At 30.1% G+C, this 13710-nt stretch overlaps 2 protein-coding genes across 7 annotated transcripts; both read left to right on the top strand.

Moving 5' to 3' along the window:
• The first annotated feature begins 2638 nt into the window (after positions 1 to 2638).
• On the top strand, positions 2639 to 5129 carry LOC108329271 (S-adenosylmethionine synthase 1). Of its 3 annotated transcripts, none has more exons than XM_017563406.2 (2): positions 2639 to 2794; positions 3792 to 5129. In XM_017563406.2, the coding sequence occupies exon 2, from the start codon at positions 3800 to 3802 to the stop codon at positions 4982 to 4984; it is 1185 nt and encodes a 394-aa protein (XP_017418895.2). In that variant the 5' UTR covers positions 2639 to 2794; positions 3792 to 3799; the 3' UTR covers positions 4985 to 5129. The 3 variants fall into 3 exon arrangements, with proteins under 3 accessions (XP_017418895.2, XP_052728357.1, XP_017418896.2); XM_052872397.1 differs by lacking the exon at positions 2639 to 2794 and adding an exon at positions 3473 to 3521; XM_017563407.2 differs by lacking the exon at positions 2639 to 2794 and adding an exon at positions 3473 to 3558.
• Positions 5130 to 9904: 4775 nt separating this feature from the next.
• On the top strand, positions 9905 to 13125 carry LOC108326811 (pto-interacting protein 1). Of its 4 annotated transcripts, none has more exons than XM_017560378.2 (8): positions 9905 to 10063; positions 10611 to 10703; positions 10827 to 11077; positions 11157 to 11283; positions 11482 to 11755; positions 12063 to 12195; positions 12299 to 12385; positions 12813 to 13125. In XM_017560378.2, exons 2-8 carry the CDS (start codon positions 10619 to 10621, stop codon positions 12939 to 12941), a joined length of 1086 nt encoding a protein of 361 aa, XP_017415867.1. In that variant the 5' UTR covers positions 9905 to 10063; positions 10611 to 10618; the 3' UTR covers positions 12942 to 13125. The 4 variants fall into 4 exon arrangements, with proteins under 4 accessions (XP_017415867.1, XP_017415866.1, XP_017415868.1 ...); XM_017560377.2 differs by having other exon boundaries at positions 10608 to 10703; XM_017560379.2 differs by having other exon boundaries at positions 9907 to 10063; positions 10576 to 10703.
• The last annotated feature ends 585 nt before the right edge of the window (positions 13126 to 13710 follow it).

Raw genomic sequence — 13710 nt, 5'->3', positions numbered from 1 at the left:
ACTGGTGATAACATTCCATTCATTTGGTATAAGACGCTCATATTCCACTTCATATTAAGACACCACCTTACCACTCAATAACTATATACAAATCACAACACTTATTACTTTTTATTTAGCACCACATTTTTTCAATAATACGCATTTTTTTTACCTTATTATTAGATCACATAAATGTAAGTGTGAGATCACAATTATATATTATTCATGACTATCTTTTATATTAGGATTTTTTAGTGTTGATTTCTAATAGAAAGTGTAACTCAAGCCTGCTTAAATTTTATAAAATTAGTTTAATAAAATTAGATTTACATATATATATATATATACTATTTTTAAATTATTAATTTAGTAAATGAAATATTGATATTTGTTTGTATTGATAATAATATTTTTTAAATTTAATTATTCATTTTGGAAGACTCTTTTTTAATTTTCTATTGTAACAATTATTTTTTTTACCAAACTCTTAAAAGGCTATAAAGTATTTGTTATCTATCTAACGAAGATTAAAAAAAGATAAGTGATTATTTTATAAAAAAATTATATTCTTAATTATTATATTCCACACTTTTTTCTGTTAGTAAAAAAGTTAGAAATTAAATAAAAAAAATGTCAAACATAGTCAAAATAAAGAAGAAAAAAAACTATAGGTAATAATACATCTGCAGGTTTCCTTAAACCAGTGTAACTAATACGTGGAATTTTTATATGATGTATTTTAAAATTAAAATATTTATTTAGTTAAATTTACTTAACAGTTAACTATAATTTATAATTATGTTAATAAATTTTTTTAAGCCTATTATAATGTAGTAAATAATAAAATCATATCACTAAATTCTAAAGATTAACCATTTCCAACCATTGATTTAAGAAATGGTTATTGTTATAAGAACATAATTTTAAAAATAAAATAACCATTTAAATAATTTTTCAACACTTTTAATTATATTTCAAAGTTATATTAACTTAAATTGTCGTTTAGATAAATGTAATTATATAATTGTGTGTCGTAGGAGTTATTAATTACACTATAGACCATAATGTTTCCATCCCAAATCCAAATTCATCGAACGATATCTTGAGAGTGAATCACTTTCTTATACGAGATATTATATATTTTAAAGTTTAATTTAATTTTTAAAAAATGTTTCAGAAAATGAAAGAAAGAAAAATTATTTAGATAGATTTCTATTTTTAAGTTGTGAAACTATTAAATGTGATATAAATAATTATCAATAAAATTCTTTAATTTAATATTTATAACAAATAGCTAAAAGTATATTATTAACCAAAAAAATTTCTAAATGATTAATATCATTTTTAGTCCAATCATCATAATTTGCAAATTAACATATTTAATTAACCAAATTCTTAATATAGTTAATTCATTTTTGTTAAGTGTGTGACGAGTATTTCCATTCCGCTCCTGCTCCATCTTAGTTAGTGCCTTTATTCAGTATCACTGATCTTTCTAAAATCACAAATTAAAAAATTAAAGCAAATGTTAGTATTGGAAATGTTGGAAAATATGTCATCCAGTACTTACTCCTCATAATATTATAACACCAAATGGAGACTGTACCACAAACATTTCTCAGAGAAATTAATAGAGAACGAAAAAAAAAGGGTATGTGGGGGCGTAAAAAAATTTACTGTCCTTTACTTTTCGTTGGAATTATTTAATTTTCTCATTTTTTTTATTAAGTTTAATTTTTTTTTTAAATTATTCAATCAAACTATTATTGTTAGATTTATGTTATATTTTTATATGTTACGTGCTACTTCATAATATTTTTAATTTTTTAATTTTGTTAAAAAAATTAGAAATACTACAAACTATAATATTTAATATGTATAAAAATGAAACTAATTTAAATTTAACAAAACTTAATCAAAATTTAGTTAAAAAAAAAAAGAAACTAAATTAAATAATTTAAATGAAAATTAAAACCGAATAAAAATTTTAAATAAAATAAAATAATATAATTATTCATTTATAATTTTAACCTTCGTTTCGCTGCAAATACTATACATAACTAGATTTGAGAAAAAAATTAAGAAATATTGTAATTACAGAAATTTAACATTATCAATTAAAAAATGAATATTTTTATGATAAATACAAATTAATTATTAAGATTTCATGTATAAATTGAAAAGATAATATTCTATCTAAACTCAAATATATAAAAAAAATCAACTTAAGTATAATCAAATTTCAATTATTTAAACTGTTTAGTATTCCAAAAATATATTTGTTTAAATATAAATATTACTTTCAATAATTATAAATAAAAGTTACTTAACAATACAAATTTATTATATAAAAACAAAAATATTAAATAAAAGCTACATGTTTTATCCGTATGAAAAATAGAATAATTTTGAATTAGATCCAGAAGTAATATTTTATTAAGAGTATTTTTAATTTTACCAAGAACGACGGTGGGATCTACCTGTACCGTACTGTGCTGCCGACACTGACACGTTTTCAGTTAAGGTTGGTGAGTGACCGGTGGTACCCGGTTAAACGCGCTCACGCTGTGGCAAATCACAATCTCACCGACTCCTTTGATTTGGGTGTCAAATCTAATGGCACACCGCCCGTTCCGGTGTCCAGTCATATGAATGGGCATTAATCACTATAAATACCGAGACCACGTTCTTTCTCTTACCCTCACAACACTAAACCAGTCACTTGCTGTTGGGTTCTGGACTGTCTGGTGACTCTGGTTTACTTCCACCACTGAATTTTTTTGTTCAAAACCCATTCTTTCATTCTTTAGAGGTTTGTTCATCACGCTTCTCTTCTCTTTTATTCTCGTTCCGTTTTTTTTTCTATAAACCTTGTTTTGCGTACCATCAATAATTTATATATGTTCCATTTCCGCAACTGTATGTAACGTTTTATTCCCAAATTAAATTGCTTCCTGTCTTGTCCTAAACTAAACCCTTACGATTATGAATCTGAATTTTATTTATATTTCTTTTCTTTTCCTCCATGATTTTCACCGTTGTAGTTTGATTATATGAAATGATATGCTATTTCTGTTGAGTTTTGGTGTTTTGTTGTATAGATCTGATGCTTTCACGAGAATAATTTGTTCTAACTTATTCTGTTTTTGTCTCTCTATCTGTCCGGGTCTAGTTTTTGTGCCTCATGTGATACTGTTCATTTAGTTTTTTCTTTCTTGAATCCTTTAGCGTTGTCTTCATCTAAAATGACTTCAATGAGGGCTACTTTTTTTCTTAGCGTTATAATTTCAAAATTGAAACTAATGTTTGAGGTATATGTTGTGCTTTAATGTTCTTGAAAGGACAAAAATTATGTGTAGATATTTTGTACTGTTATTGGAGTTTCACTAATTTACGAAATAGAGGGTTATATTAAAGGTGAACGTTGATTACTAAAATGAAATCAATATTCTTATTGAAGAACAACGCAATTAAGTGCATCTAAATTTTCTTCTTTCAGAAATCCAAGATTCGTTCCTACTTGGTGCCCGGGAATATTCGTATATACTTTCTTATCGTTTTATCTGCAATTATTTTGTAAGGACCGTGAGTTTTTCTAAAAGTAGATCAAGATAAACTATTTTAGTCCAACTTGGCATAAACTTTCGAGATTTTCTATCAATTTGTTGTAGGGATCTATGCTTTTAGTTTATTCTCTTTGGAATATGATCTAGAATCTCAGCTTCCATTATAGCACCAACAGAAGTTTGTTTTTTGTTTTTTTATTAAGCATATGTACATTGTAAAACTAAACGTTGTGTTTTCTGCAGCTTGATAAATGGCAACCGAAACCTTTCTCTTCACATCTGAGTCTGTGAACGAGGGTCACCCCGACAAGCTGTGCGACCAGATCTCTGATGCAGTGCTCGACGCGTGCCTTGCTCAGGACCCTGACAGCAAGGTTGCCTGTGAAACATGCTCCAAGACAAACATGGTCATGGTCTTTGGGGAGATCACAACCAAGGCCGAAGTAGACTACGAGAAGATTGTCCGTGACACATGCCGCAGCATTGGATTCATCTCTGATGATGTCGGTCTTGATGCTGACAAATGCAAGGTGTTGGTGAACATCGAGCAGCAGAGCCCTGATATCGCCCAGGGTGTGCACGGCCACTTCACCAAGCGGCCGGAGGAGGTTGGTGCTGGTGACCAGGGTCACATGTTTGGCTATGCCACTGACGAAACCCCTGAATACATGCCGCTCAGCCATGTCCTTGCAACCAAACTCGGTGCTCGCCTAACCGAGGTTAGGAAGGATGGTACCTGCGCTTGGCTGAGGCCAGATGGTAAAACACAAGTAACTGTTGAGTACTACAATGACAACGGTGCCATGGTTCCAGTACGTGTTCACACCGTTCTAATTTCCACCCAACATGATGAGACTGTGAGCAATGACCAAATTGCTGCTGACCTTAAAGAGCATGTTATCAAGCCTGTCATTCCGGAGAAGTACCTTGATGAGAAGACCATCTTCCACCTTAACCCTTCGGGCCGATTTGTGATTGGTGGTCCCCATGGTGATGCTGGTCTCACTGGAAGAAAGATCATCATTGATACCTACGGTGGCTGGGGTGCTCATGGTGGTGGTGCATTTTCAGGCAAGGACCCCACTAAGGTTGACAGAAGTGGTGCCTATATTGTGAGGCAGGCTGCGAAGAGTGTTGTGGCAAATGGGCTTGCGAGAAGGTGCATTGTCCAAGTTTCTTATGCCATCGGTGTCCCCGAGCCATTGTCAGTGTTTGTTGACACCTATGGAACCGGAAAGATTCCGGACAAGGAGATTCTCCAGATTGTGAAGGAGAATTTCGACTTCAGACCTGGAATGATCACCATTAATTTGGACCTCAAGAGGGGTGGCCACAGGTTCTTGAAGACAGCTGCTTATGGACACTTCGGAAGGGATGACCCTGACTTCACATGGGAAGTTGTCAAGCCACTCAAGTCAGACAAGCCTCGGGCCTAAGCCTGTGCTCAAGAACTTAATCCCTCCCTTCACAATACCTGTGTTGCTAAGTTTTCATGAATAATTTGCGTGTTTCATTGCTAAATCCTAGGTGTAATGTCATTTCCTTATCATCATACATAAACTGTTTTTTTTTTACTTACAATTTATTTTTTGTTAATTCGATAATACTCTTTTGATGCAATTAAATTTTATCTGAATTTTGTCCCTATTGATTGTAATTTGAAAGGGTGAAAAAGCCCATGGAACGTATTTTATCTTTCACAAAATTGAAAATTTTCCTCTCTTGAGACGTCTCTCTCAGATCTCGCATTTCTTCTCTAATCAGCAATAGGGTTTGGTGCTTCAATTTGTGTTTCACTTTTGATTTTCTTTTTCTATTTTCATTTGTCCGATTTGATTATGGAAATTGCCAATGTTTTTCTAGAATTTTAGTAATCATTATTCGGATGGTGTTTCAATAATGTCTATTTTGGAGCCGAATAATCTGGCAAGCAAATTTAAAGGGCCAATTAATCTGGTATTAGTGGTTCTTAATTTTTCAAAATTTTATGTCATTTGCATGCCTGAATTTATTTTTTCCCTTCCTGGATTGAAGTTACGGATCAGTTCTTATCATACTTAATTGGTTCACCTTAACTTTATATTTCTAGTTTTGGCCTTGAAAATCTAACAGTACGAAATTGAATTACATTTTATAATCATCTGTAAATAATTAAGAGTACAATTTTCCTCATTCCTAACTTCCTATTTATACCCAACTTTTGAGTGGTTTTTATTTTATACCGAGTAGGGTTTTTAATAAGCCACGTAAGGAGGACTTTTCTTAAGGAAGAACAGAGTTTCACATATCTTGTATTATGCTTAGACATATTCTGTACCGTACGGTCTCACAATACGGTCTCTCACGCACCCAAAATTGAACGGCTTCCGGAGTCCAACTCTCTCAAAGATCGGTATACCATATGGTCCTCCGTCCCCGTGAATCGAATGGTTCTATCCAGGCTGATCACCCATACCGGTCGACCGGCCATATGATCAAATTACAAACGATAATAGCTCATTAAAGCCCCTAATGAAGATTAAGGCGTGATTGGGTCGTCATTAGACCGACGAAAGGTAAAAGCCCATTACAACCAGTATAAATAAGAGTCCCAGTATGATTTCTGGGCAGACTGCACACGCTGCACATTATGCACTACTTGCATCACTTATTATAACCGTTCGATCACTTTACTGACTTGAGCGTCGGATTACCTTTAACAGGTACGCCCATCCGACTTGGAGAAGGAGGAAGAGCAGGTTCAGCTGCCAATGGTCGCCTGCTTGGAACAAAGCCCGCTCGATCTTCATCCTGCCGCGCTTTGAACAGTGTTCGTCTGTCCGGTCTCTAACATCCACTAGGTCTTCAATACAAAGAGTGTTTTAGTAGGGTCACACCAAACCCGACCGAAATATATTCTATTTCATTAACAATTTGTCTTTATCAAATATGTGGATAAGCTAAGCAACCAGAAAGTAAGACAAGGATTTTGTCTAACAAATGTTTGTTTAATGATTTTTTTTCTTATATTTTCTAGGTTTAAATATTCTTTTAATTATTATTTTCATCAATTTTATTTGATATAAGATTATTATTTTTAGATATTCAATGTGATTTCTATTTTCTTAAATTACGTTATGTTTGGTTTTTTTCATGATACGGTCTAAATGGTTAATAAGAGATAAATCTAGTGTCATCTATTCTATTTTTATTAAAATTAACATTTTTATTAAATATTTTTTTCAACATATATTTTAACTATATTATTAAAATATAATTATTAATTTTATATTTGATTTTTTTAAATGTAAAAATAAGGTTTGAGTTAGTTTAAAAATATAAAAAAATCTTCTAACTTTTAAAATAATAAAAAAATTCTTCTAATTTTAAAAATAATAAATAATTTTTCTTCCAATTTTAAAAGTAAATTAGATTTTTACTTCTAGTTTTAAATAGATTATAATTTTTTTTTTAATTTTAAAAATAGTAAAGAATCTTTTATCTAATTTTAAAAGTAATGAAAAATTGTATCTATAAAAATAAAAGTTAGATTGAACTAAAAAAGTTAACAAAATTTGAAACTGAATTTAACAAAAAATAATAAAAATAGTAAGTGAATTAATTTACACGAAACTCACACATGATATTAATAATATTAATATGTATATTGATACTAAGTTGACATGTGACATTAACATAACACCTGATATGGTATAAGATTGACTTGACAAATAGACAATTATTTTTAAATTAATAAAAATCTAAAAAAAATTAATAGAAAAAACTATAAACAAAAACATACTATTTATTTTTCATTAATTATTTATACAGTGTTATAAAAAAGACTAAATTTAATATAATTTATCAAAATAAAGACCACATTCAATATTAAAAAATAAACAATCAAACATACGAGAAAATAGAGAAAAAAAATATTTAAGCCTATTTTCTAACTATTATTATTTTATGGATTGAAATTTATTAAAAGTTATAAAACTTTGGATTTTAATTTTTTATTTAACAAGTTTTACTCGTTATTCTATACCTTTTCAATAAATTTAAAATGTTCGTTATTAATAACACTTTTATATGAAGATATGGTTTAAAAGTATGATCTTTTTATAAATGCTTTTTAAAAGTGCAATATAGTATATATTATCTTATAAATTTATGAACTTTTTAGATGCGGTCTGAAATTGAAATAAAACACCTGCACCTGTATAAATATTACCATATGTTTATCCTGAACTTTAATTTGGTGAACATTCATTTCTTCAAATATATGTTGTAGTTCTTCGAAATTAATTCGTTGTATAAAGATATCCTATTGTGCATAGGTAACTTAAAAAACAAAGAACCATTTTAATACAAAAAAAATCAAAGTAAAACTAATAATAAGATAAAGAAAATGGAGCTTGAAAGTTTGAATAATTTTTAACCAATGTTGAACTTTTAAATTATTATTTAAGAAAAATTTTGAAAGTTTGAAAGTCAATGTATCTGGTGAGAGATAAAATAATATTCTTGAACATAAAGAATAGCTTGTTTACTTTATAAGTCATCATCTAGCTGGGAATGAAACTAAAATGATGATCATTAGTTATATATGTTTTGACTAATCAATCATTATTATGGAATATGAAGTGTATTTAAGAAAATAATACAGAAAAAGGAAAGGTATATTAGGTCTTATTCCATATCAATTTGACTTTTTAAAACCTAGTTAAAATTAACCCAGCTTTGTCTTTCTTTATGCATAAAATGTAGATTTATTTAAACTAAATATATTTAAATTTTGGAGACAATATATATTTACATACACACAAATTAATGTAAAATATGTATTATAATATAAAGTGTATATTGTACTATTGAAATTTTGCGTCTTTTTGTAAATTTTGTTACTGATATTTAATTTTGCTAATTTACTTTTAATCCTCTAAATTTTTGTGCATACATCCCCCACAAAATTACAATGTGACTTTTAGCCTCGGGATTGAAAGAGAAGTCATTAATTATATTCAAACTTTCAAACAGGAATTGACTTTTTCATTTATAAAAGATTAGAAAATTTAAAATATATGTGAATATTTTCTCCTTCCCATATAAACATGTCATTTTCCTTTAGTGGATGATAAACAAATTATCTCTTCTACACCTCTTAAAAATAAAGAAAAAAGGATTTCTTTCCCAACTTTATTCATGATAAAATATTGAATAAATATTATATTTATTACATTTCCTTATCAAACAAAATATTGCAAACTATTAATGCCATAAGTAATTGATACAAATATTAGTAAACCATTGTTACAGAATACAATTTTTAATAAAAGTTACTAATCCAAACCAAAATGTGATTATAATAAAAAGATATTTTATTTGAAATATTGTTTAACCGTGTGATTCTATTTGCCATATAAATTATTAATATATATATATATATATATATATATATATATATATATATATATATATATATATATATATGGGTTTGTTAATTTATTTAAGGAATTTTTTTAGTTGATACATTTTAGTAAAGGTTAAAAAAAATTTCTATTAAAAAAAATCAACTTTAAATCTAAGAATATTTTAATAATTTTAAAATTTAATTTAAAATAAAAAATAAAAGGTAATTTTTTATCTTATTGGTAACGATAAGTTATTAGCTTTTATTATATATTTTTTTTAAAATAGTTGTTTTTTAAAATAAAAAATAAAATAAAAGATAATAATTACTCATACACGTATACCAATCAGAATAATAAATAACTATTTTTTATTTTTTTTATTTTAAATTAAAATTTAAAATTATTAAAATACCTTAGATTTAAAGTTATATTCTTTTTAATAGAAATTTTTTTGTAATTTCTCCAAAATACAGAAGAAATTTATTAAAATACTATTTATAAGTACCAATAAAAATGTATCTGTTATGTGCATGTGTTATTTATTTATAACAAAAATAATAAAATTATAATTATAAAAAAAATATAAATAACTTTTACAATTTAACTATATATAATTTTTATTTATTTAGATTTTATTATTATTAAATTTTAAAAAATAGTTAAAGTAAAAAAGTAATTAAATTTAAATAAAAAATAAATGAAAAAAATAACACAAAAAGGGAAAACTTATATAATATATATATATATATATATATATATATATATATATATATGTAGATATAGATATAAATATTAATAACAGAGGTCGAAGGAGTGAATTTTTAACACATCAGCAAATCAAATTGCATTTTGTGTGTATAGGTGTAAAGAAGATTAGTAAAATGTTGGTGTATGTTATATAATAATAAATAATAAATAATGAATAATAAATATCATTACATTCTTACTCTTACCTAATTATAATGATTTCAATTCCAATCTAGTCAAAAGCTTGGACTGCTTTATCCTACGCCCTTCTCCTTGATTATCCTGCGCATATTTAGCTTCTATCTCGCGGAGATCCTCCTCCTCCTCCTCCGCGCCTCTCTCACTCTCTCAAAGACACGATATCCTGTTAGATTCCAGGTATTTCTCGATCTATATTATACTCTCTTCAATGTCTCTTATTTTTTTTTTATTTAATTTCACCATTTATTTTTATTTTTTTGAGTGTTTTTCAGTGAATGAGTATTTTCTTCCAAAGCTTGTGATGAACATGTGATAATTGGTTTATTTAAGACCGATCCCTGCTGGCTTCCAAGTCAGTTGTAATTTTATTCTGATTGATGGAAAATTCGTTCATAAGTGATTTGCCAATTAGGAGAAACACTGGATTTTTGTCTTAATATTTACATGCATGAGTTGTATGAATGAAATGAGAGTTCAATTTCCGGTTCAAGATCAAACTGTGGTGAATTGATGACATTAATAGTTGTAACTGTACAAAAAAAAAGTTTCCTTATTGCTTTCATTCTTTTTATTTCTTTCGAATATTTTAATTTTGCTATTGTTGTCATGGTCTGTCTACAGGGGAGTAGCATTGTTTTTTTAGATTTGAATTTAAGCTTATATTCAGTCTTGATATGGCTATTAACTAGTGTGAATTGATGGAGTGGTGAATTATTATCAGCAGAAGGAATCATGAGTTGTTTCAGCTGTTGCGAAGAAGATGACTTCCAGAAGCATGCTGAAAGTGGAGGACAACATCTTGTAAAAAACTCAACAGGTAATTGGGATCGGGTCTGGGGGTTAGTTGTCTAGGTGTAATGTTATATTTTGCTTTGTTAATTGATGTTAGATCACCTGAATTATATTTGATGTAATTAATGTGATAAATTGTGTTATGCAGGAAATGATGGAAATGGTCGGGCATCTGAAACTGCAAAGCAGGGCATTCAAGCTGTTAAAATTCAGCCCATTGAAGTTCCCGAATTACAAGTGGATGAACTCAAAGAAATTACTGACGGCTTTGGAGAAAGTTCTTTGATTGGAGAGGGATCCTATGGAAGAGTGTATTACGGTGTTCTGAAAAGTGGGCAGGCTGCAGCAATCAAGAAATTAGATGCCAGTAAACAGCCAGATGATGAGTTTTTAGCCCAGGTTGGTGTCAAACTAGGCTTACTATTCAATCATTGAGGTTATTGTGATCAATATAATCATTTGGTTTTGGAATTTTCAGGTTTCGATGGTTTCACGGCTGAAACATGACAATTTTGTTCAATTGCTTGGTTATTGCATTGATGGAAACTCCCGAATTCTTGCTTATGAGTTTGCATCTAATGGGTCTCTTCATGATATTCTGCATGGTATGCGGTTTTCTCTTCATGATATTTTAAATGGGACATGTGTTGATTGCATCTTATGAACATTTTTATTTATTGGTCCTTGACAAGTAATGATAACCACATGATATATATATATATATATATATATATATATATATATATATATTATTTCTTTCTTCTTGTACATTGTTGTGTTCTTATAATTTTCATCACATGCAGGAAGAAAAGGTGTTAAAGGAGCACAGCCTGGTCCCGTACTAACTTGGATACAAAGAGTTAAAATTGCTGTAGGGGCAGCCAAAGGGCTTGAGTACTTGCATGAGAGGGCTGATCCTCACATTATCCATCGGGACATCAAGTCAAGTAATGTACTCATCTTTGACGATGATGTTGCTAAAATTGCAGATTTTGATTTGTCAAATCAGGCTCCTGACATGGCAGCACGACTCCATTCCACTCGGGTCCTTGGAACCTTTGGATATCATGCACCAGAGTAAGATGTGCATACCAGATTTTCAAGAGATATTGTATGACATGCTTTATTATTTTTCTGTTGGTTAACTTATCATAGACTTCTTGTAACTGATAAGCATAATAGGTGAAGGCTACTTATTGAAAAAGTAATAGAAAGTTTTCCCCCCTCCCTAATTGACAAGAAGACATTGTCAATTTCCATACACTCTTTTGAGTGTTTCTCTGTATCTTGTCCGATGATCAATTTAGAAAACAAAACTATTCTTATATATTTAGTCAGTGTGCTGGCAAATACCTTGACAATCTGTCTAATCTTGTTGACGCAGATATGCAATGACTGGTCAATTGAATGCAAAAAGTGATGTATACAGTTTTGGTGTCGTCCTCCTGGAACTCTTGACGGGAAGGAAGCCTGTTGATCATACATTACCACGTGGGCAACAGAGCTTGGTTACTTGGGTAAATGCAAACTTCACTATTGTAATATATTTTTCTGTTTTCAAAAAGCAGAGAATTCAAAGTGTTGGTCAACTAACTGATCCTAGTAACTGATGTGATTCAGGCTACTCCAAGACTCAGTGAGGATAAAGTTAGACAGTGTGTAGATGCAAGACTAGGAGGAGATTACCCTCCCAAAGCTGTTGCTAAGGTATTAGCTGTCTTTTAGTGTATTTTTTTTCTTTATTTTTTCTGTTATGTCATTTTCCTTGGTGAGGTTGTGGGTGGACTGGTTTGAAACACATGTCTATGAAATAGCAAACTAATCAAAAGTACTTCACATAAGATACCTGAGGACTTTTGAATCTTAGATTTTGTTACAGTTGATTTAGTTAGTTGAACAATGGGAAGGTAATGTTTTCCTCTACAGTTTTGTTTTCAGTTTTTTAACTTGAGAGCTAGAAACAGGTATCATTCCTCTGAGAGCCAAAAAATACTTGCATATAAAAATAGGATTCACTTTTTAGTTGGACCCTGGTAGAAATTGACAATCAGATAACTGTTCTAGGAAATATTGACTAGTTACTTAACTAAGACAAATATTAATGTATAACATCAAGATACTTTCTTAATTATAGATGGCTGCTGTTGCTGCCCTGTGTGTGCAATATGAAGCTGATTTCAGACCAAACATGAGTATTGTTGTCAAAGCTCTTCAACCTTTGTTGAACGCAAGACATGGGCCTGCTGGTGAAGCTTCAAACTAATCTCTCTGACTATATTTCTGTCTATTTGTATCAATTGGTATGTGCAATAGTGTGCACGGGAGATGTAAGAAAGTGACTGCTTCAGAAGCCAATGGAAGATTACTTGAACATGTTTATATATCCCATTGTTTATGCAGCATTCATTTTGTTCATAATTCATTGATACTGAGATTTACTTCTTTTATTTATTTGTCTGTTACTTGCCTATGCTGCTATTATTGTCATCTTACTTGATATTTTTGTTGGGTACAACACATCAGATAAAATAAGAGATAGGCATGAGTTTATATACACATAAGATACCTCCATTGGTAAGAGGCCTTTTGGAGTGGTATCAAAAACAAATCCGTGAGGGCTTGGCCCAAAGCGGACAATATCTTACCAGTGTGGAGATCTATGTGTATGTGTGTGTTGAATCTTCCTACAAATGGTATCAGAGCCAGGTTCAGGTCTGGTGATCGGGCTCAAACGAGTACGTCCCTCCATGATCAGGTGAAGCCCTGGCAGGTGACCAGTGACAAATAGCCTGGAAGTGAATCATGAGAGGTGGAGAGCAAGAGATGTTCAGTGTTTGACCATGGATTGTGAAAGAGAAGTGATGACCATGGTGTACTCGAGGATAAGAAAAAACTTCCGTTGCAGGGGAGGTGGAGGTGGAGAACCACAGTTCTTTGTTTGAGAGGAGGATGTTGGGTACAAACAAAGTCGCACATCAGATAAAATAAGAGATATACATGGGTTTATATACACATAAGATACCTCCATTGGT

The sequence above is a fragment of the Vigna angularis genome, chromosome 2 (assembly GCF_016808095.1).
Source record: "Vigna angularis cultivar LongXiaoDou No.4 chromosome 2, ASM1680809v1, whole genome shotgun sequence".
In the NCBI taxonomy this organism is placed as follows: domain Eukaryota; kingdom Viridiplantae; phylum Streptophyta; class Magnoliopsida; order Fabales; family Fabaceae; genus Vigna; species Vigna angularis.
This window is presented reverse-complemented; position numbering and strand designations above follow the sequence as displayed.

Excerpts from the sequence above, each read along its gene's own strand:
- LOC108329271 (XM_017563406.2), top strand. The coding sequence starts at position 3,800 with ATGGCAACCGAAACCTTTCTCTTCACATCTGAGTCTGTGAACGAGGGT.
- LOC108326811 (XM_017560378.2), top strand. The coding sequence starts at position 10,619 with ATGAGTTGTTTCAGCTGTTGCGAAGAAGATGACTTCCAGAAGCATGCT. Across the intron at positions 10,704-10,826 it reads TCTTGTAAAAAACTCAACAG|GAAATGATGGAAATGGTCGG; the intron begins GTAATTGGGATC and ends TGTGTTATGCAG. Across the intron at positions 12,386-12,812 it reads CTCCCAAAGCTGTTGCTAAG|ATGGCTGCTGTTGCTGCCCT; the intron begins GTATTAGCTGTC and ends TCTTAATTATAG.